This window comes from Geospiza fortis, unplaced genomic scaffold (genome assembly GCF_000277835.1).
Source record: "Geospiza fortis unplaced genomic scaffold, GeoFor_1.0 scaffold108, whole genome shotgun sequence".
Lineage (NCBI taxonomy): Eukaryota > Metazoa > Chordata > Aves > Passeriformes > Thraupidae > Geospiza > Geospiza fortis.
In genome coordinates this window covers 42,223-67,281 of record NW_005054439.1, presented here as the reverse complement: position 1 = coordinate 67,281, position 25,059 = coordinate 42,223, and the positions used below count along the sequence as shown (strand labels likewise).

Here is a 25,059-nt window from a genome sequence, read left to right as displayed (position 1 = left end):
GCCATTCAACTGTATTTTATTTGTGTGCATAAGGTATGGAAAAATGAAAAGTCACTTGTCACAGACATTGCACAGTCATAGAAGAGCATTGAACTGAAAGGCATGTTGTGAAAAGAAGGTTTGCAACACAGAGAAGTTCTTTTGTTTTGAGCACATCATCTTTATTTCAACTATTACAAAACTTTATAGAATAAGATTTCTGAGTTGAATTTTTCTCTTTTCTCCTACTACTATTCCAAGTTTTGATGTTCATACTTTAGTTCCCACACTCTTCAGAGGACAAAGAATTATTTACGTACAATACTCTGAAAGGCACCTCAATCAACATGCCATCCTTATATTTATTTGTAGTATAACACTTGCACAAATTGGAGTGAGAGTGGGGACTATACAGTGAACACAAGTCATCAAGAATAATAATTATAAAAGAGGAAAAATAAAATGTCTGGTGTATGAAAAGTCTGGTGTTTCTTCATTACTCCTTACTGTATTTATAATCAACCAATTTCCTTTCACATTTTCCGGCTCTGTAAAGTAGGACTGACATATCCTCCCAAAGCTTGTTTGTAAGACATACGATTCCAAGCAGCCATGCTTAAAGGAATTTTCTGAACTATTTGATAACGTGGCAGGATAATTTCCCTGTGCAGATAGTCACTGGACACAGAAGTTATTTCTTTGCCAGAACAATACTTCCCAGTTTTGATAATGATGATTATGACTAGCTTCTATGAAAAGCTGCCACCTTGTTATATCCAGAATCAGTTCCTGTGCCAGGGATCTCTCCAAGCTACAGGTTCACAGATGAAAACCTTGAGTGTTCTGCACGAAACTTCAAGAGATATCACTTCCCCCGCAGTAAGTATTACACACACACAGCTTTGCAAAATTTTACCAGCCACCTTTGCCCACAGGAAAGTAATTTTACTCCTTTTGCAGACAAGGGGTCCATTTGCCTGGAAACCCTGCTGTTTCTGGGAGCTGCCTGTGAATTCCATGCTGATGAGGCTTGATGGAAGTAGAGCTTTCCACCAGCAAATATTCATGGTCAAGACAGAAGCAGTGATGCAGCAGCAGGCAGCTCTTCATTCACAGGAGCATCTCAGTATCTCACTGGTTCTGTTTCAGCAGATCTGAAATCTTTATGCCATGTTCCTCTCTCCGTCCTCCTTTCTTAGTGTTTAGGGAAGAAAGAAATGAAGAAAAAGAAAGCCCAGATGAAGAACTTACACTAAGATATCACTTCTTTTGCTGCACCATACTACCAGTGTTATCATGGCACATGTCAACAAGACCGGGATCAAGATCAATGTTATGAGAATTTCATCCGGTGGATCTTCCCAGTGAACCTTTTCTGACGTACAATTTGAAAAGAATTGTTTATGAATTCCAGTGATAAAGCCTTCTGCAAGGGGGTTTGGCCAAAAGCAACTTGCATTGTTGGCTTCACGTTCTGTGCACTGGGTAAAGTTGTCATAATACCTGGGAGTAGAAGAAAAATAAGAGAAATTGAAATAGAATGTATATGCATATTACACTTCGAGAAAGCTACAGAGGGCAGCATAAGAAATCTCTAAGAGTGTGTCTATCATGTAGATTTTCTGCTGAAGGACCTCCAATGGAAGCTGTACCACTGCGAGGCAGAAGGAGAACTGACTCACATGTACTAATGCAACTGAGAGATTTCATGTGAAGTTCTGAGATCCCAGATGGACAATAATCAAACCCCGACTGCAGCCAGGACCACTTAAGTACAAATAGAACTCCCTCACTAGAGATATCTACAGATTCTTTAAAAAACATGCACACAAATGTGCCAAGAATAGGACATGTTGAACAAAGTATGGATATTTCATGCCTCAACTGCCACTAGACATGATGTTGTCATGAAAATTATGATGTGGTACTAGGACTGAACCACAACATGCAGTGGTGTAAAAATTTTGGTTCTGTTGCACGCTGATGTAAGAAAATAATAGGAAAATAAACACACAAAGTTAGCTTTTGACAAAATTCCTCTTCTTTTCAACTCCAGCAAATGCCCAGCAGGGAATAAATAAAGAAATAAATTCTAATTACATGTTTGCTTAAGAAAGGCTGGGAATTCCTTGTAATACCTAACATGTGATTTCAACGCTGCATGTGCTAAAATTTACCAGTCCAGGAATAACTTATATTTATGAGAATTGGCTACCCCTCAGGAAAAAAAAGGCAAAAATAAGCCTAAATGAGTTTTGTGGTGTTATTATAGGCCAAAGAAATTCAGGAAGTGAATGGATATGGGGGAGGAGATCGGAAATTATGAACAGTGTCTGGTCAGTGCATGAATAGGGCAAGAAATAAGGAAGCTGAATTATTGTCTGTTGCATTTATTTTAGTCCTGTGTGACTCAATAAACTAATTTCAAAGGGGAAGTAGAAATAGAAAGGAGAGAGCAAAAACCCACATGACACCTCCAGGGACAGCATCCTATTATAGCATCTGAAGACCCTACTCTCCCTTATCGTCCATATAAATATGGACTCCTGATGATTGACTTGTTCTGACATTAAGTCCTATAGGAGACTCATGTTGACTCAATGCTTTGCTGTAAACTAAAGGAGAAGAGACATTCAGCGTTTGGGCCAAGACTGAAGTCTACTGTCTACTGTATGTCTGTCAGAGGAAATGTCTGCCTGCTGTGCTACAGCCACACAGGTAGGGAACACAGTCTGCTGAACATCTAAATTCTCAGGGCTGTGTTCACAGAAGAGGAAAAAGCATCACAGAAAGAGCCTTCTGCAACTTCCTTGTAGTTCTCATTCTCATGGAGATTGAGCCAATATTGCTTCAATCATAAGCAATGATTGAACACTGGACAATCTAACACCAAGCTCCGGCATGAAGATGCATATATGCACAATGTACGTGTATTTTAAGCAAAGTGACTAGAAAGGAAGCTTTTGTGACATCACCAACCACAGGAAAACAACAGGAAATAAGCTAAAAATAAAATACAAATATCAGCTGTTTGCTATTTTAATAGTGTCATTTTTCTGTGTGACCTGGCAGCATCCATTCTTTACATCCTTGGACTAAATTAGGAGCTGGAGATGTCTAGTTGAATGTGGGAGATGCAGTCCCAGAGGACCTGAAGAGCAACAGGTCTGAAGGCAAGGCTACAAGGTTCGGCAGGGTACAATGCAGAGATGGAGGAGCATCCATCTGCCCAGACAGGTCAGTGCTCCACCTGGCACGGACACTCCAGAATGCTGGATTCTGCTCCAGCCTGCTCTGGGCCATGCTCTCATGGGCACCTTTGTGCCATCAATGGCTGCTGTTACAGCCACCTCAATAAGAAAATCAACAATAAATCCAGGTGACTTCAGCATAGAAGTACCCTAAGCTCAAAGATGTGTTGATGTAATTTTTTTTCCTCCATGTGTAAAATCCTATAGAAAATTCAGTGTTCTACAAAGAATTCTGTAGATTTTTTTCTTAAATGTTAGATGGTGTAAACAAAAATAGTTCCACTGATTTTTGATTGTAAATACAACATAGCTAGAAAAAGTTGGTTAAGTGTTGCCAAAAGGCCAGATAAAAATAACTTGGGAGATAAATTGTATTCAAAATACTGAATCCCTAAAGGCCAAGGTAGAATAAAATGTTATTGTAATAGTTGGAATACCTTACAATTTTTCCTTAAAACCTTCTCTCATGAATAAAAAAGGGGGGAAAAAAAACTACCTGCACTATAACTCTTAGTTCACACAACTATGAGAATGTAGATAAAGGAAAATCTCAGCTACTGGGAAATTGCCTGTCTGCCAGTAAAGCTGAAATCACTTAAATATTTATGTAGTTTTGTAATTTAGAGTTTATGCACTGCAACAGAAAGTTCATACAAAACAAAAAAAATATCCTCTCTGCATAGCTCTGCATAGCACTGTGGAACAGCTGCCTCAGAAGGGAGCACCTGCATCCTCATTACTACAGCATGGATGTTTTCATAGTTGATCAATTGGTTTGCAAGTTGGGATTTTTTAAGAGGGAGATGGGGGTTAATAGATATTTAATTTCAGTTCAACTCTCCTATGCCTAATCCTTTCATGTCTTACGTAATTCTCTGCATTCAAATTGTAAAGGCTGGAATAGGAAACCTTTCCATTCTGTAAAATAAAATGGCTATGACAAAACATGTCCTGGCCTCTGGAGATACTTCAAGGAGAAGTACATTAAAGTTCCACAACTTGTGAAAGGAAGGAACAAGAAATTATAGTTTCTACTTATTCCCCAAAGAAATAACTGGAGAGCATACTGGAGCTCAAGCTCCTTCACTTTTCAGATTATAAGAGGGTGTGGGAACATTCTTTGTGCTGAGACACATTTTCATCTCTTTCAGGCTAGCTACAAGGGACCTAGGTAGTACTCAGGAAAGGGATATTCACAGGGAGCCAGGTCACAAGTTTTGTGACAAATGAGCCAAAAAATTATATGACTTTCAACTCAGCTAAGTAGTCCAATACAAAAACCCCAAAATCTAAGCACAGTCTGAGCAGCAAAATTCACATAAAGATGTGCTTTGCCCTCATATGCTCAGGACAACTGTAGGTTCTGTTGAGGAACCAACTCCTTCGTCAATCTGCACATTATTGAAAATACTTTCAGAGAACACAAAAAATAATTCCTTTCAGAGCAATCTCTGAACTATAACACATTTGTCATGAAAGATAATTTTCAATATTCTAAAACAATACCTCATTTCAGAGCACAGAAACTTTTTCTCCTGTTCCTTAGGTTTTCACTAAACCAGATACTAACAACCGTGTCACTGAGGTTTTTTTGTTTAAACTGTGCAGTACTTTATTTTGTACTTTATCCATGAGAAAATATATTTTTACATATTACCTATAACTAAGAACCTGGACAGGAGGAAGTTATTATGAGGAATGGTAGTGGACACATTTACCTTAATGGGACAGTGTTTCATGGAGTGTTCACTGAAACTATTTAAACAGAGAGCTAGGTTTATTACATCTCATCAATCTTAGGGTACACAGTTGCCTCTCACTTAGGGCACTTCTCAGTCTAAGTGGGGCTTGCCTCTCATCTGTAGTTTCCCTCATTTCCAGGGAGGAACGTGGTAAATTCTTGCTCTTTCTTCCTCAATACCCCTGCACAGGAAAACTGCAGAGATGAATGGTTTACAAAAACACAAGTCCCACAATCCCCTCCACATTTTTGTGAGACTAAGAAAACAGATTGTTTAACTAAGAGTTTTAACAAATAAGCATTTTCCAATGGAAAACTGTTATTTCAAAGAATCACAAACAATTATCAAAAAGCTGAATGCAATATATATATTACTTAAGACAAACATTTGAGGGCATTTTCTGGCTGCAGCCAGTAGACCCACTGTCAGTTCCAATAGAAGAATCTTTCTACCTCTCCAGCATTTATGGACAGACCACCACAGAGACACTCAGCACAGTTGCTTAATGAGGAGGGTCAAGGATTAAAAAGCAAAACACCACACTTCCACTACCCCATTTTAAATAACTTCATTTCATCCTTCCTGATATGATTATAGAAGGGTAGTACAAGATATATATAATACATTGTGAGTAATTTTTTGTTATTTTGAGTCCACTAAGTACTCAGAATACAGTGAAAAATCTCTCAGCCATAACTGAGTCTTGATGCAAACCAGGTAACAGATACACCAGGGACACTCACTCCTGCTACTCTACAATCCCAGACAGCAATCTAGAGGCACTGTTCCACAACATTACAAGTTGTGTGGTGCATTTTAATAAAGATGCTTTAAAACTATTTGTGCTCTCCTAGATTATTCAGCCAAAAACTTCTTTATACACAATCACATATTAAATTGAATTATCATCCTTGCAACCTCCACCCAGACTGGAATACAAAATCTGAAATGTAAAAATATTAACAAGAAATATCATGTGATGAGAAAGGCTTTTCTTGCAGCATTTCCAGACGAAGGGGAGGTAGGAAGTAGCAAAAAACCTCATGAAAATAAAAAGTCTATTCTTCTGTGAGACGCAGCCAGACTGTACAGAACTTCAGGGCAGAGCAGCCTGGATGAACTTCAATTAAGGGTCCAAACCTTAAGATGATTATTTCCTGAGGTTTCACCACCATGTTAGAAGGACATCTTTAATTTTATAGAGAGTTTGGAACCTGTAAATATGGTGGAATATTTCCAAGATTTTCTCAATCAACATCTCTCCAAACAATTTGTGTCTGTGTCTCACCATTCCTTTAATCATGTATCTTCTGCCAAGATGAGTATCCCCACAGTCACATTTTTACCTCCCTAATCAGATCAGAGCTACTGTTGTGCAGTTCCAATACAGAATTCAGCCTCAAGAAAATGATGTGCTACAAAAACACAAGGAAGGAAATTAATGGGGGTGGGAAAAAACTGGTTTAATGAAAAAATTATAAAGTACAGTTTACTCTTATGCCACTAAATAATGGGCATTGTGACAGATTTACTCACTTGGGTTGAAAATAATAAACATATTCTGGTATTCTTTGAAGTAATTACAGATCTCCACCCTTAGTTTCACATCAACAGCTGTCTGGAAAATTCAAAATAAACCAAACTAAAACCCCAGAAATGCACAACTATTACTGAATTGTTGTTAATTCCCTAAAGATAAAGCCAGAAAATGTAAAGAGCAACTACAGATGCAAGCAGCTACTTTATACACCTAAAAGCCATTTCTAATGAGCAGCAGTGTCCTGGTTCAGGGCAAATTTTGGAGAGAACCCTCAAAGAGGCTCCTCTAGGAAAACAGATTCAATCAGCCCCTCCCCCTGACCAGTCCAGAAAATATCTCCTTGGAGAAAAGTGGAAAAAAGCTGTTTATTAAACAATAAAACCTAAACAGTATTAAACAATAAAACCCCTTGCTGCTCCAAAAGAGATGACAAACTCAGAAAGTCCCCTCCCTGGGTTGCAGCTGAGCTCACTCAGTCTCTGATCAGTCCGTCCAGCGCTGGAAATGCTGCAGGCCAGGCCTGGCCCGGTGGGCCACAGGTGTGAGCTGCTGGTGCTCCTCTGGTGTTCAGTCCAGAGCAGGTTTCAAGAGGTCCAAAGAAAAAGAAAAACACCACAGTACACGGAACTTCTTTGCCTCAGATAGCTAAAACTAACTAAAAGTAAAAGAGAGGTCTGTCCGCAGACAACACAGTCCTGGAGGAGGAATGCGGGGGAGTACGTGCAATGTCTGAGCGAAGAAAAAAAAAAGAACTGTGCGATTCTTCTCTCCTCCCTTTCACTCTCTGGAACATGTCTTAAAAGTGCAAAACTTATTCTTCAATATAAACAGAACAAGACGATTGAGGATAAAAGCATCATATAGTCAACCTAGGACAAGCAGAAACTACTATATTAAGCAAATGTAGAACAAGGAGGTAAATGTGGCCTGATATATGGTACTGCATTATTCAGATCAAATATTTAGTAGCACCAGAATTTTACCAAGCCAAAAACTTCAACTGGCAAGCAGGCTTTACTTTCCACCACTCCTGACTAGATTTTAATGATTACTTAATTGTACACTCAGTCCATTTTTGGAGAACACCCAGTAAGAGGAGAAGTAGTCTCTGAAGCCATCACTTTATCATGTCTTCAGAAGCCAATCCCATAACTCCCTTGAGTTAGACAAAAATCAAAAGAGTAAGTGAAGGGAAATCCTAGTCTCACAAACACTCAAACATACATATCCAACTTCTTATAAGCACAGTATCTCATAAGTAGGCATCATTGGTGATATGTGGAAGATGTCCTTAATAGCATGAATATAATCATTACATATCTACTCCTTACAGTCAAACACATCAGGCTTGTGATTCTGTCAGGGAAATGCAAATTTTAAAACCTCTTATTTATGGATCAAGTTTCAAAGTTTTTGTTAAGTTGGTCAACTAGTGAAAGCCTTCATTTTTTGGGGGCTTCTCACCAAAGGAGACAGCATGTTTCTGGGGGCAAGCACTGTTTTGTGTACATCAATATTTACAGTTAAAATTTTAAACCTTGTACTAGAACATGTGAATGGAAGCAGAAAGCATTCCAAAGTTCAGATCCAAATTATAAAACCATCTTCTGATCTCCAGTAAACACTCCTCAGCACTGAAAATGGCAGATGCACAATCTCTGCTACCTCATCTGCTTTCTTTCTATTATAGTCCGTTTTTTCTCTATTTAATTCAAATTACTTCACAATGACAGGGCAAAGGCAATACCTGACTAAGATCGGGATTTTTTCTTTCCTATCAACTATGCATCTCCCCTCAGTGTCATTAGGAAAACCATTAGCATTTTCTGGCACATATCCTCATTCAAAGGCCAAGCATGACAGAGATGAGAGCCCTGAAAAGCCAATAACACAATTTGAAGGCACATTCCATATTGTATATGTACAATAGTAGGAATGTCATGTACAATTTCAAATCAAACTTCTGCATACTTCAAAACTATGTTGCCTTTACAGTCGGTCAAAGACTGGAATAATTGTAGGGCATGATGCACAATACAGCTTCTTTGAAGCTTCCCCTGCCAAGGAAGGGAGCCCAGGACAACTAGTACTTTGGACAGATGAGTCCCACACCTGTTGTGTCTAGCAAAAAAAAAGCCTCACTAAAAATAAAAAGCATCTACTAGAGAATTACACTCAAATCTGCCACTGTAGTGATGGAGAGACATGCAAGCAGCGTGCTATCTTTGTATCCATCTTGCTCAACTCCTTCCCAAAAGCATTTCCACCTGAGTCACCACAGATTGGCACAATCCTCATTCCAGTCAGCGTGAATGCAAGTGCTCCCGGTGCAAGCAGGTGTTTGGGTCAGCCGCTGACACAGCCACATCCTGAGGTGCTTCTGCTTTCTCCCAAATACATCAGTCACTTTGTTCATTCACGTTGGAAAGTTTGCTGCAATTAACAACTTATTTGTCTCCACTCTTCTCAGAATGTTCCAACTGCATGATAAAACCATCATTCCAGCACTGCTTCCAAAATTATATGCTCAGCCAGCTTCAATGCAATCATCCAACACCTGGGGAGGAGCCAGAGTCAGGAGGGAAGTTGCTAGCCCAAAACCTCTCTGAGCTCATGCCACATTTCAGGAGCTCAAGGCTCTTCTTTCCATCTAGATGAACCAAAGTGACAGTGAGCAGAGAAAATGTGGCTTGAATTCAGACTTGTGCTCCACAGTTGAGCGTCCAGACAGCCACTCAAAACAAGCAACCATGAAGATAATTTTTCTGACCAACAGACAAAAACTCACAGAGAAAGAAATAACAGAAGGGCCCTTCTTTTTCATTCCAGCTTATATCTACAAACAACTGCTTCATATTCCATTTTTATGAGGATATTAAAAAGTATTAAAGTGTCACCTGCTGAGTGGAAGCTGTTATTAGATTCCACTTAGTCCAAAGTAGCACAAGCCTTTTGTAATACCACAGCACTATTTTTTCCAGTGGAAAGAGGGGAGAGAAATATCTGGTAATATGCAGCTGTGAAACAGAAATCATCAGTCAATCAGGCTTACATTTTGAGGAACACCAACTGTACGATCTCCACAGATGAAAATTTTCTTTTTAATTAAAAAAAAAAACCAACAAATAATCTGTTGCTAAGTTGAACTTTTCATCATCATTTTCACAGCCCGCCTCACATAATTTTTATGAGCATGTAAAGAATGTACACTTCTCCTGATTATTTATGGAAAATGGGTTTTATATAAACTTTTAAAAATTCCTGTAATGAAAAAGCCACTTGCTTTGGGAGGAGAGTGACTGTTGTGTTCTGCTCCAAGCAGAGCACAAATAATGGGAGTTAGAAATCAGTCGACTAATTACAGATCTTAAGCTTCAGATTATGTCAGCTACTGGACTAGTTAAAGAATAAATCCTTTTTGCAGTCTTACATAATAAATGAATTATGTGAAATTGCAATCTAGGCATGAACAACTCACAAACGAGACCAAAACTGATGTAAAAGTAACCATAAAATCAGAGGAATGGTAAGAACATTAGAAAGTGATTTAAAATTAAGCATAAAGACTGTTAGGGAAGAAGCCTAATATAGAAAGTTCTGCTTATCTACTATTCAAATACATCATTATGTTTTAGCATGACTTTGACAGCACAGCATGTTCACCATTGAATGTGGGTTTTTTCCATTCTTATGTCCTCCCCTCTTACTTGTGGTGGAAAAGACACTCTCCTTATGTAACTACTTCTTGTGCCTTGTGGCTTCCCAAGACTGTTCCAACATCTCATATACACAACAGAAGCAAATGGTGGACCCAAAGGGCCTTACTCCTTATCCACAACTGGGTATGAAAGATTTGAGTGTTGCAACATTCCCTGGAGCTGCTTAAGGGTAAGCCAGCAACCTCCTAAGCAGCTGCAAAAAACATTATGTCAGAGGATTTTGGACAATGTCCACCCAGACTGTTGGTAGATTAGAAGCAGAGGCGCCCAGCATCTCGAGACTGTCACCTGGGAAAGGTAGCCGTTTTGTAGCTCCTGGATCTGCTAAGTTTATTTAACTTCATCTTGGGCCCAGCTAACTCTACTTCAGTTTGAGGAAGAACAATGTAACATGGCACACATCACCAGTGAAATGTTACAAACCCTTGAGGTAAGAAAGCTGTTATGGGGTCTGAAAATATTTAAGCACTGTGAGCAACCAAGTAGTAGGGTATTTTCTGAGGCTTTATCCAATTCCTCTTAGGCTGATGAAAACAATGACTTATTTTTATAGTGATGGTTAAAAACCAATCTGTTTTCCTGCACAGAAACAGCCAACACCAGAAAGAACCTTTCATTTTTGCACCTACTTTTTATAAGTAGTAATACTAATACCTTACCCCTGCACACTATGAATCAGCCTAGATATATATCAGATATACTCCCCAGTAACAGGAAGCAAAAGTCCATTATAGATTACAGTGCAACATGGTAAGTTATACATAATATAGAACCAACTTAAGATCATTGTGCTTCTTAAGCCATCTTCCTGCAGATAAAAATTGGACTCAGGACCTCACTGATAACTCTCAGTCCCACAAGCAGACATAGAACCCACTTCCAGATGCCAGAACTCTCATTTGAATATTTCTATGTTTATTTTATAATGACACCTTAATATGAAATGGTACATTTTAGCAGTGAAATGTATGAAAGATATTTGTATATTTGAGAGAAATGCAAAACATCAATTTTTTGAGAGCTGCAAAGAGCTGTGCTCATAGTTGTTCATCAATTCACTATTGCCTTGAAAACCTTTGATTTCCACTCCTTCTATACTCAGCACATATCTTAGAGAAAAATTTTAATTTTACAAAGCTGCCATATCTCTATTATTTTTATAAGCACCACAGGCATCTCATACATTGCCTTCAAGTTTGTCAATGCAGCCAGCAACATATGTCTGCCTTTTGTAGATTACACTACAGGCTGAAGAAAGTGACTTAATCTTTTTAAGAGTGCACAAGACTGCACTTCATGTCTTGAAACTACTTTCCAATACATAATTACTACTATTCTGTACAGATAAATAGAAATGCCAGAGTGTTGGCAATTAACCATGTAAAATACATTTTTTAAAGTATTGTTACATAATAAACTTCTGTAACTGAAACAAGACTCTGAATAAAAAACATAGTAGTATAAATTCATTCCTATTGTGTTGTCAACAGTTAACCACATGACTAATACCACATGTAGCCTGGAGCAAGAAAATATATTTCTTTTGTCTCTTTGTCTCTGCTGAGTTAATCTCCATTATTGTATTTTCATCGTTGATGCATTTAGAAAACAAGAATGTTGAAATTGTTTTGTAAATCAGAAGTACCAGAAAAGTTTGCATTAACTTTTCCTTTTCATAATATATTTATATATTCATTTTAACTGCCTCTAAAAATATACTGTCCAATATATTTTCTCTAAAAATATGCTGTGCATAATACAAAATACTCAGTCTATCAAGTTATACCATACTATTTTACCACCAAGCAATTTTACACAGAAATCTTATGCAATGTTTTTTATTAAATACAGCCCTTAATAATAAGCTCCATGAAGACTGGTTTTGATTACTGAATTTACCACAATAAAATTCAAAAGGTCATGAAAGGTATTGAAAGGCATATCAGCTGACAGTCCTGAGATTTAACAGCAGAACTGCTTTCTAACATCACCTCTAAGTTACTTACATTATTTTTTCCAAGTGACTTAGAATTATTATATTCTCATATCTTGAACTATTTATCAGTTGACTTGGAAATATCAGCAGTGACATGCTGATGCCACCTTGTGAGTGTAAGCTACCACCATTAGTACAAGGCATCTGCTGAAATACACATCAATTTGACCCACAGCACCCTTGCTAAAATATTGTTACTGGGGTCTTCAGGTGACATTGACTTCAATGTTGAAAACTCTTTCAGAACTTCAAGAAAATACTGATATTTATATCACTGACCTCTTGGAAAATGCTAGATTTCACTCCCTTGTTGAAAAAAAATACTCAGGACAAATAAATGTAACAGGTGTTAAAACTTGCTGAAAAAAGCTCTTGAAAAACTGAAATCTGACATTAAAAACTGAAAAGTTTTCAGCTCTTGATAATGCTTCCTACTTAGCAGCAGGCTTAGAAGATCCTTCTCTTTTTTCATACCAACAGAACTTCCACAAAGATTTGCAAAATTATTGATAAATTGAAGAACAGAAAGATTTGAGCCCTTAAAAACCTTGAAAATATGGATAATGTGCTGAAAAAGCACATTATTCTGGCATGATACGGTCATTATATGTTTTTTAATGGAAGACCCAATGTCTCCCGTGGTTTAACAAAGAAAGAAACAGTTATCCCTGATGAATAAGAAATTCCAGTTGTTTTCTCTCCTCCCCATTCCATTCCACTGGTATCCTTGAATGGTGGCTTTTGTAGACTGTGATTACAACATGTATTGTGGTATAAATAACAATTATATAGTTTTACTTCATCAAATCTGAGTTCTTGGTATTGAGTGTATTTAATTCAGCAGCCTCCCAAAATATTGGCAAATTTCTCTTTATCCTCTACAATAAACCCATTTACTGGTTTCAAGTGAGCTCTGCAAAGCAAGGTTTTGTTTGCAAAAAGCAAGATTTTTCAGTGTCTAAAATGAAAACCCAAGAAATCTCATCAGATAAAAACTGATAAGGCTTTGCTAGTTTGTAGCATAGCTATGTCTATAACGTGCTGCAGAACAAAATCATGGCTTGGAATTTATAAACAAAGTGGTCTGCAGGTCATCACAGAATTTAGAAATGTCAGTGTTCTTAATATAGCATTAAAATTCAGAAGTCAGAGTAATTCACTAAAACATTCAACATTCATTAATGTTTTTCACCACCCTTCTGCATCATGTAAGACAGACACAGAAAACACAGTGTTAGAAAAGCATTGCTGTAATTCTCCACTAAAGAGAGAAAAAGTATTAGAAATGAGTATTCAAAGCCCTTCCAATACCTTACCTGGAATTATCAAATACAGACTTTATTTTCACAGCCATGTATTATATAAAATGACTGTGCCTCTCCTTTATAGCAAAGGTGAAAACTATAATGCACTAAAGAACCTATTTCAGCCTCTGCATCTATCAGGACGAAAGCAGTTATATGGGAATGACGTATTCCTGTCTCATGTCGAGCCCTGATGTCTGAATTCAAACTAACCACTTTATTTCTATTCATCAGGACATAATCTTATCTATACAATACAAAATAAAGCAAATACATTTCACATGAAAGTATGATCTGAAATCGAGATTCTATGGAAGATATTTTTTTATAGCCCCATTAAGGTACCCAACGTGTCTTTGCATTAACCTCACAGCAGCTAGGATGGCTGATCCCAAAACAGCACATGATTGTACACATTCTCAGCACAGTCCTGTACCTGAGATTTTATAAACTTTAGGTTTCTTTCATTCCTAATGTTTTAAATAATAGATGGCAAGCATTATTATTTCTGCAATGAAAAATTGCTATTGTCAGCTACCAGCATGATGGCAACACAAGTGCTCAAATACGATGTTCTTCTCCATTGTTTTACTTCCTCACACCTAACTGATTTATTAGCTGCTTTGCTTTTGTTTTGAAAAGAAAGGCATGAGTCACAGAAGAAAAATAAGACGTTCTTGGGATAACAATTACCAGCCTGGTTTTGCCATTGCTGCCATGAGTTTTCAGATGGCTTTTTTAGTACAAAACTACTGTAAGTTTTGATAGGTAAAGAGGTGAAAGAAATACACAGGTAAAAAATATTAAATATCAGTATCATCTTCATTTCAGCGAGAGTTTAAAAAAAGCAGCAACTGTATCTGTATGAGAAGCTCAAAGGAAGACAATCCTACTAAAGAAGACCAAATGCTGGCATCCACCACACCAGTCCTTTTCCTATACCCAACTGAACACTAAATACTAAACCAGCTACACTGACATGAGGCCACACAAAGTGCAGGTTTACTCAACCTACCATCACAGAGACGCTGAGATGACAAATTGTATTTTCTTCTACAAATCTGGACTAACAAATCTGGGAGGACTTGCAGCTGGCTAAATAAGGGATTTTGGTCCCCCTTCTCAGTTAGATCTTCAAGGGTAAAGAAAATATTACTCTTCAGATACATACAGAACTTTAGGCAAAAAAATTGCAGGAAATTATCCAGACACCAGGCAATACAATGGCCTTTTGTTGTGCAAGCACATTTGTTATTTGCAGCATTTTCATCATGACTTTGCTCAAGGTAAACCATAACCAATGTACTTGTCTGTCTACAGGCATATGAATCCCAACAAAAATACAGAGCGCCCCCTCCTAACATGACACAAATGAGGAAGTGGGACTTCCTTTAATCAGTACTGTTCTGGATCTAAAATTATATGTGCTAGTCACTCAAACATCCAGTTTCCAGCAGCCCCAGGTTGCCTTTCATGTGAGAAAATCACATGCAAAAATACAGATTCAAGACTTTTCTGATAATATTTAAAAGAATGAACCAAAGGTGTTGGCTTTCTAATTGTGAGACCAATACCACGGGAACATATTGTTCACACGAATCACTGGCTCACCTCAGCTGCAAAACAAACCCAGTGGTTTGTCTGAAATTTTTACTAGGGATTTATACTGAGATTTGATATAAGGGAATATGCCAAGCCTACCTGGAAGGAAATAGAAGAGGAAGTTAGCCAGGAAATGAGAAGGCTGAGGTACTCTAATGACCCTTTTGCCTTGGTCTTCACTGACAAATGCTCCAGTCACTTGCAGAGGGCAAGGCAGGAATTTGGAGAATGAAGAACTACCCACAGTAGGAGAAGATCAGGTTCAAAAATATGTAAGGAACCTGAAGGTCCACAGGACCTGATGAGAGGCATTTGAAGGTCCTGAATGAACTGGCAGAGGAAGCAGCGAAGTCATTATCCATCACATTTGAGAAGTCACAGCAGTTTGGTGAAGTTCCAATTGGAAAAGAGGAAGCAACCCTCATTTTTAAAAAGGAAAATTAAAAGGAACACCTCTCCTCTGAAGACAGGCTAAGATATTTAGGGTTGTTAAGCCTGTAGAAGAGGCTTTGTGAAGACCTTACAGCACCTTGCAGTACCTAGAGGGGACTAAAGAGAGGCGAGAGGGACAGTAGTGACAGAACAAGGGCAATAGCTTTAAACAGAAAGAGAGTAGGTTTGGATTAGATATTAGAAAGAGACTCGTTATTGTCTAAAACAGCTTGCCCAGAAAAGCTGTGGATATTCCTGCTCCTAGACTGTGTTGTCTGCGGATGAACAGACAGTGGGACAGAGCCCTCCTTTGTTTTAGTTAGTCTTAGCTAGCTGAGGCAAAGAAGTTTCCTGGACTGTGGGGTTTTTTTCTGTTTTTTCCCTTTTCTTTGGACCTGTTTAAACCTGCTCTGTGATTACAACATGGGCTGAAAACCCAGAAGAGCACCAGCAGCTCACACCTGTGGCCCTGGGCCACAGCATTTCCAGCACCAGAAGGACTGATAAGAGCCTGAGTGAGCTGAACTGCAACCTGGGGAGGGGACTTTCTGAGTTTGTCATCTCTTTTGGAGCAGCAAGGGGTTTTATTGTTTAACACCGTTTAGGTTTTTTTGGTTAATAAACAGGTTTTTTCCACTTCTCTCTAAGGAGGTATTTTCTCCCGGACTGGTTGTGGGGGGAGGGGCTGATTGAATCTGTTTTCCTAGAGGAGCCTCTTTGAGGGTTCTCTCCAAAATTTCCCCTGAACCAGGACAATACTCCATCTCTGGAAGTGTTCAGGGACAGGTTGGATGAGGCTTTGAGCAATATGGTGTGGTGGAAGATGTCCCTGTCCACAGCTTGGAACCAATGATCTTTAAGGTCCCTTCCAATCCAAACCATTCAGCAATTCTATGGTTTTCACAGTACATTCCTCTTCTGCAGAAGTTTTGTCATTAGCAGCTGGATGCAATTGCTGATTGGTGTCTAGATCAGGCTTCATGCAGCAGTCAGTGGGGAAGATGAAAAAACTTACTTAACCAACCAAGAAAATTACTCAGTTTGGAGGGTTCTTACATACACAGCAGAGGTTCTTAGCTCTGAGCTTTAGGAAGTCTGGGCCTGTCATTTCATTTTGGGCTGCACATGTTTCTTACAGAGTTTGCCTTTCCATTGATCTTAATGTGATCTGGCTTTCTTTCATGTAATATTTTACTAAGTTTCTTTGAAAACCAGGCACTTTTACAGCTAGCTTAGTTGGGCCAAATTGTAACAGGCAAAACTCTCACTGACTTAAAAATTGCGCAACAGAGTTAGTTTTCCAAATTACATCAAATGTAGTCATGCAGATTTTTTTCCTTAATTCTTTTTTCAAATCCTTGGCGTCTGTATAGAACATGGGTCAACTCCCTCATCATCTTCAATGGGACTGAAACTGTTTATAGAATTAACATTCCATGTGAAGTGTTGTGGGAAAACTACACCAAGGCTGTACAGAAAAAGGAATAGTTATTTACAGTAGGCACAGACCTTGGACCATGCACAGAGTAAAGCAGAGAATTTCATCACGTACACACACACCTGCAACAAATCTGCTTCAGACGTACAGTTAAAGAAAAAATCTGCCCTATTCTGCTATGAACTGAAATTTAAAACATCAGAAAAATGAGACTTTTAACGTCTTCCAGGTACTGTAAAGCAATGTCACAGAGCCACTGTCTCACAGCAAATCAGGGACTTCTAGAGCTGTGAAAAGAAATGCAGAGATTGGAGGAAGAAGTTTGTTACAATCCATTCTTTTTCTCAAACAGAACATCCAGATCTGACCTGTGTTACATGCACTACTTTGATAGAACTCTCTTCCAAAACACAAATTGCTATTTCACCCTTCGACTCTAAACCCAATGGCTGGTAAACACAGAATGACTGACTGGGAGCTCCCAAAATAGCAGGTATGCAACCCTAGCAACCTGTGGGATGAGTGCTGCAATAAGAGTATTGGCTTGAAATAAGAGAATGTCTCACTTCTAACAGATGACACAATCTGTTTATAGATGTAACGGACAAATAGTATTCTTTTAAATGAAGAGTTGATGCCTTTCCATAGTATACTCACTCTTACAGGGCTTAGAATACTGATTATTGGGCAGATTGTGCGGCCTGTATTATGCAACAGTGCAGACATGGCCACAGCCATCTCTCTGGCCTCAAAATTACTGAAATGCTGGTAACCACACTCAGAAGTATTTGGAAAATGGTGATGCAGAAGAGAGAAAACTGGTACTTGGGAGCAGGCCAAAAGCTTAACAAGCCGCTGAAAATCTTCTTTAGTACATTTTGGTCTCACATTTCCATAGGGGTTAGGCCTAGGAGACACATACAGATTTGTTTAGAGACTGTTTGTTCTAGGTAAATTGTTTCCAGGATCCAGTCAGAAGCATTTGAAAAACTGTTTCATGAGTTAAGAATAGAAAGTAATCTAAGCAATTACAATAAGGAACATTTTTTCAGGTTCATGTAAGACAGCTCTGGGTACTTCTGTCTTCATCTGGCCACTTGCTTCAGGAATTAGTCATACCTGGCCTCTCAACTGTAGTCCTACACCAGGATTTATCACAGCACACAAAAAAAAGGTATGACTGTTAATAATGAATTTTGGCATGTGGACAGTAGTTGATTTTACATATTCAGCTGTAATTGCTAAATATTAAGAAGACAATAAGGAAATACAATACATACTTATATGTAATGCAGCACTATTGACATAGATGTTACTATAAGTAGGCATAACAGAAATACTACACGTGAAAAATAAAAACCTTCCTTCAATTTCCAGTCTTCTGGCAAATTAAAAGTATATTTGGTTTTGTTAATTCCTTATATAGCTTTCACCCACACTTTAGTCTCTGCTTATTCACCTCCCATAATTTTGAGTCTTTTAAACAACCTTGTTGTATTTTCATCTTCAGAGCTCTCTCTCAGTAATCTAAAGGCCTCAGCAAAACTGCAACTAGGCAAACTCCTTCTCTTCTGTCAATGAACACCTCTGGCTGTGTACTGAAGGTTTTACCTTTTTTGTAAGCTGTTTGTGGTTAGCCTTCATATTCTGATGTCCAAGCTAGAAACACTGAAATCCACCACATCTAAATGACTTAAAATATGTTAAAATCTCACTGTGATCCCTCATCATATTTAAGCTTTCAAATACTTTTGGACAATTTGACCCAGACTACTTGTATCCTAACTAACTGAGAATCCTCACAGAAATACGCAAAAATTAATAGGGAAACTTTCATCTAACAGTGCTTCTGTAAAACTTTACCTGAGAATTTACTGTCTATATGCGATCATCTTACATTTCCAGCAAGATCAATATCAGCTGTGGAGGCTAAAACTCTCATATTGGTTTGCAGTACCAGCTGCCACACACAGAAGCCTCATCTGTTCAAAATCAGTGAAAAGGCTGCTTTTTAAAGAGCACACGTTTGTTAAGAATGTCAGAGATGTCAGAAAATCTTACAGGTTAATTAGGTTACAGCAAATTGGAGTCACTGCAAATTCTCTCACAAATGTTTAGCCAAATGGTGAAGCACTACAGATAATTGCTATTTACAATCCCATAACCAAAGGACAGCCATTTACACTGAAGACCTAAAACTCCTCCACAAAACAAGGAATTTAGAAAATTAGCAGATTTCCATTAACTGTTACATTTTAATATAAGTTACAAAGATTTATTTCAAAGTGAAAAGTGCCATGTAGAAATTACTGCATGAAGAAACAGTTTCTTTTACATAAAACTCACAGTTTTAACCCACTATCTGATCCAGACTGATTGTTACGGCTGGAGGCTAGATATAAAATCAGCACAAACTAATATTACCATGTTTAAATATCTGAATTTTAAGTGCCCATGGATAGACATATAAGTTTTTTATTAATTTGTCAGATTACTCCAAAGAAAGAAGTCCTTCTGTCCCATCTCTCAGGGTTTTTCCAGTGAGCTGGAATAAATTAACTTCTATGTGTCCCTGCTCACAGCAGAGGTGTTGGAACAAGAGGATCTTTACAGTCACTTCAAACCCAGGCCATTCTGTGATCATATATACTTCTTATAGAATGTATGACACCAAACAACAATGTCTATTCTCAAAAGAGTAAAAATCTTAAAGGTAGATGCACATTTCCTGCCTCTTCAGTGCAATGAACCCTTATGATAAGTTAGTAATCAGACTTCTAATGCTTGATTAATGGTTGATTCAAGAGATAAATTTGAAAACAAATTCCTCCTGCTACTCTCTTCTAAAGTAGAACTTGAAACATCTCAAAAAAGGTTTTTTTAGACAATATATATTATGTTAAAAATGTAAAAGATTTTTCTTCTTTAAGAGCCTTAAATTCTTCTGGTACTGCTTTTGAGGAAAAATGAGCAAAGCCTCAGACTGAACAACTTCTTCAGAAAAATTTTCTTGTACAGGGAATGGAAACGACACCAAACAGTGAGCACAACTGGAAAGGATAAAATCAAGGTGAATTCTTAACTCTAATTAAAAGTCAGGAAAACTCAGAGACTTCAGTCACCTCCAAACCTTGAAAAATTCTTGCACATAATATGTAAAATCTTGAATAAATTTTAGCAGAAGTCTCTCAAAAAGCTGCCTGTTTTTTCACCTGCATTAATACAGGTACAGTCTAGTATTTTGGCTCCTATAGGTACTTTTCACTGCTGCAAGTAATCCCATTAGTTGAGGTCACTTATTGATTCAAGTAACGTATCATAAAAGAAATCTTGTTTTTCTAAACAATTATAATGAAGATAAAGTGGAGCAAAATTATAAATAAAAAATAAATATAAGTAAATAAAACATCTTGTATACACACACTTCTCTGTCAGATTTGACTGCAATTTCTGCAAGCTGGTTTAGAAGAGCTAACCTTCTCTTACTCTTCCCCACAGCTGGAGAGAGCTGCATAAGTGCATCTTTCACTCCAGCGCCATAAGATTTAAGAATCTACCTTTTAACAGATTGCAAGATTTTAAAGTCATCAAGGTGTGTGAATAAATGTTCTAAATTGATAATATGATGTCAGATTATGAAACATTATTAACAGGTGGGGCATTTCAACACAGGTGCTGGTGCTAAGGGAGTCATGGGGAACTGATGCAACACAGCACTGCAGTCCAACATTTCATTGTCTGTCCAGTCTGTTGGTGATCAGCTAGTTAAAGTCTGCATCACATGACACGACACTAAACAGGACACAAGACCAATGATCCTACCAGAACACATCTGGGGCTCAATGACACTGTAATAGGTGTGGTGACAGCTGGCTTGGGGCTACTCTGCCTCCACAGTAGACTCCAGAAACAACATCAGCACAGCTTCAAATGCAGGAAGTGTTCTGCTTCAGGCTGGCTCATACCATACCAGGTCTAGTTCACTTGAGGCTTGTTTTCTGAAGTGCTGAACACCTGCAGCTTCTTCTAATTTCAGTTGGTGTAGAGGGTACTCAGCATTTCCAATAACCAGGCATTATGCATGAGTGGACATGGTCTTAAGAAGCAGATGCTCCACAAAGCTAAAAATGCCACCAATTTCACAAACCCTGTGAGCTTTTTCCAGATCAAAATTTGAAGTGTGCATCTTTATAGAGAGATGTTTAAATACCTCCCACAACTATGGAACAGAAAAAAGAGATTAGAGAATAATACTGCCACCCTCACTACTGTCAGTCTTGCAGTATTTTAGACATCCAAACAGAATGGGTGGTGCTTACTCTCTCCATGCTAGCTGGTAGGCAGAGAAGTATATGATAGCAGGTTCAATAGGACAAATCACTTTAAATTTGGATAATTTCACATGAGGTGAATTACTGAAACAATGTCATCTTACTGAAGAAAAGTAAATCAGAAGAGGAACTGCATTCCTGTCAAGAAACAGCATGATTCTAAAAGCATTATTGCTTTAGTGGTTTCACAGAAAAGAGATTAGTTACAGAACATTTGCTTAAAAGGCACAGAAACATAGATTAAATGTAAACACAACTGTCTGAGGTAATGCAATAGCAGCTAGTATTAAATAGCCCATTGGTTAGTTTTGATTAAAGTAGACTATTTTGCACACTGTTTAAGAGCCATGTGTGCACACTGTTTGAGTTAAGAGCCATGTGTGCACATGGCCTCACTGAAGGGTTTAAAGAGTGACAGCTTAGCCCGCTGCAAGGGGCAACAAAATACAGAAGGTTTTCTATATTCTGGAACATAAATATTTTATATGCATTAGGGGAGAAACATTAAAACCAAAACTAACTCTTACATGATAAATTCTGTAAGGTTGCACCACTTTTTTGAGTCCACTTTCTTCATCATCTCTTCAAAGGATTTTCCACAGGCAGGCAACTTTTCTAACATGAGAGATTCATTGCAGAGCTCACTCTGTTGACGTGCACCTAGGAAACACCAGATGCACCTTTAATCACAAACACTGAAATAGAAGCACAAGCACATCACTCAAATTTGTTCACACAGTCCAATATGCCACTTACATTCTCATAGGCTTAACATTTAATTTTCTAAGCACTTTTAGAAAATAAATAAAGCACGTATTTACATAAATATGTTAAAAACATAACTTTGTACAAAAAACTAAAGGTTACCATATATAGTACTGCCTTTTAAATCTAGCATAGAGGAACCTACCTAATCACTTTTCTAATCTTACTTAGCTACTACTCATATTAACTCATTACCATCCATTTGCATTTTTAGTTAAAAGCTAACTGGATCTCCCAATCCCACATTTCAGTGTAGAAAGCACTTTTCAAGCTTACACATATGCATCACATTCAACTACCTATATTACTGTGAAATTACTTTAACATTGGAAATATTTGTATGTCTTACCAGCAAAAGGGCGTGAATTTCCACAATCAAAGCTTTTTCTTTAGTATAGACACTAAAGGAATTGTCTAGAGATCAAGTCCTGTGAAGAGCAGCTGGGGGATCTTGGGATTGTTAAGTGTGGAGAAAAGGAGGCTCAGGGCAGACCTGATTGCTCTCTACAGCTTCTGGAAAGGAGGCTGTAGCCAGGCAGGGTTTGGTCTCTTCTGCCAAGTAACAAGCATTAGATCAGCTCAAAGTGCCAATGGAGGTTTAGATTAGATATTAGGAAAAATTTCTTCACCAAAAGGGGTGGAACAGGCTACCCAGGGAGGTGGTTGAGCCACCACCCGTGGAGGTATTTAAAGGATGTGTAGATGCAGAACTTAGGGACAAATTTTAGTGGTGGAGTTGGCAGTGTTGGAGTAACAGCTGGACTCAATGACCATAGAGGCCTTTTCCAACATAAACAATTCTATAATTCTAAGAATAATCTGCAATTATCAAATGCTAAAATTGCAGCATATAGCTACTTGCAAAGAAAGAGTTAACCTTGACTTGAGCAAGCCTGTAACTTTTTCAACCTATAATGGCAACTCCAGTATATTTAATCAGTCAAATGTTTTTCTCACCCAGCACATGCCTGCACTGGAGTACAAAGATAAAATTTTAATATTTGTTATAAAATTGAAATTTTGAAAAAATTATCTTCAGACTAATGTGTTAAATTTTGATAAGGCTGAAACATTTTGTTTTGATCAAGCCATTAAACGTCTTGCTTTACTTCTAGAGATGCCACCATTTTGACCGTGTATAAAAAAATGCATTAACATTGAAAATTACCTGTAAATATATGTATATTGACATCTTTAATACAAATGCCTAAATTAAATTAGTCAGAAATTTTTTTTTTCCCTTCACAGCAGCTCCAATTCAAGAAATGTGTTTACCTGAACAAAACTGCAACCCTAAAACAAACTGGTATATCAGGGAATCGTCCTGAGAATTCTGGAGGAACAGCTTTTTTTAAGAATACAGCCAAGGAGAACAGACCATTTACTCCTAAAAAAAAATTCACTGACAACATGTTTACACCAGGGAGAAGAGGTATTTCTTTTGCTTCTATTAGTTACTTTGAAAGCAGGATCCTATCATTGCTGAAAAGAGCTGGTGGTTCTAATTTTGTGTGGTAACAGCCAAACACATTGCCTGAAGCCAACTGAGGTCAAAATCAGGCAGGACTTTGCTTGGTAAGAACAGAAGTCCTCATGGACCCATTCATTACCATCTAGTAAAGAAAACCTCAACCTCTAAGGCAAGATGACTGGTCTCAAGCTTCACATCACAACCCAGCCATCAGATACTCAGAAGCTTGAGTATCTCCATTAGAGTGAAACAGGCTTGAGTGAACATCATTTCACACAGGAAGGAGCTGGCTACTTTGGAACCTGGGCAGGAGCACCTTGCAATTTCACTCCAGGTATCACAGTTGACTCCTTAGGTAGTGGTCACTCTCTCTGTGATGCTGTATGACAAACCTCATCTGGCCAAATAAACATCTTGCTTTCACATACTTGCCAAGAGCAGCTGGCCCATAACAGGACAGCTTGCGCTGCACCTGAAACCATAAGTCTACAACTTCCTACAGACCGCACACCTCTCCAGGTGTACGGCTCACTCATTGGGACCTAATCCTTGCTCCTTCATCATATCTGTCAGTGCTCTTAAAGCTGCCATGAAGCCTTTATCCATGTTGGCAAAAAGTCAGAACTACAATTACTCACCAGTGATAAAAATGGTGAAAATTACCACACAAGGGCAGCATAATTTTATCCATGAGAAGTTAACATGGTAACATGGATCATGCCTACTTAAGCGCTCACGTCGATTCATCGGGCAGCTGCAGCAGTTACCTGTTACACTTTCCACAGACAGACTTGCAGATGAATGCTAAAGCTGTGCAGAATTCAAAACCACATAGGAAAATTGCACAGCTCACAACTTAAATCCTGCACTGATGCTTTGACAAACATTACGCAAAGCTGCTTTTTCTGGCAGGGTATTCTAAACAGCCAGCTATCATATGATTTATAACCAAATCCAACACAGCACAATTTTTTCTTCCACTATGTCACGTGTGCTGACAATTTACTCCAGCCCCTTCCCAGAAGGATGTTTAAATGGATTTTCTATGCCATTGGTATTTCTGCTTGTCTGTATTTAAAATTTCAATATTTTGCAGGGTCATAGAAAAAAAACCACTCCATCAGTCATTTGAGCCCAATCTGATGACACAAGAGCTTCTGTCTCAATCCATGACCAAAAGAGGTCAAAATCATGGATAATTCTGCAAATTAATCATCACTGTAAGGCTGCACCTTAAAACAAACACGTTTTAAGAACAATTCTGAAAATATTGTGTAAATATATTGAGAATGACCTTTACAAAACACTACAACACCCTCTTGCATACAGCCAATGAATAAGACCAGTTGTAAAAAAATGCATGACAATTGACTAATTGAGATGAGATAGGATGGAAGTGTTTCTCAAAGGTCAACCATTAGCAAAACAGAAACAAAAGCTTGAATTTTTGAGGTAAGACTCACCTGCGAATCCGAGAGTCATTAGACCA

At 38.1% G+C, this 25,059-nt stretch overlaps 1 protein-coding gene across 1 annotated transcript; it reads right to left on the bottom strand.

Annotated features, from left to right (window-relative positions):
* On the bottom strand, nucleotides 1–25,059 carry RAMP3 (receptor activity modifying protein 3). Its single transcript, XM_005427260.2, has 3 exons — nucleotides 25,034–25,059; nucleotides 21,862–21,994; nucleotides 1–1,482 (listed from the first exon to the last, which is right to left on the bottom strand). The coding sequence occupies exons 1-3, from the start codon at nucleotides 25,050–25,052 to the stop codon at nucleotides 1,227–1,229; spliced, it is 408 nt and encodes a 135-aa protein (XP_005427317.1). The 5' UTR covers nucleotides 25,053–25,059; the 3' UTR covers nucleotides 1–1,226.

Excerpts from the sequence above, each read along its gene's own strand:
- RAMP3 (XM_005427260.2), bottom strand. Across the intron at positions 1,483-21,861 it reads AACCTTACAGAATTTATCAT|GTATTATGACAACTTTACCC; the intron begins GTAAGAGTTAGT and ends TTCTACTCCCAG.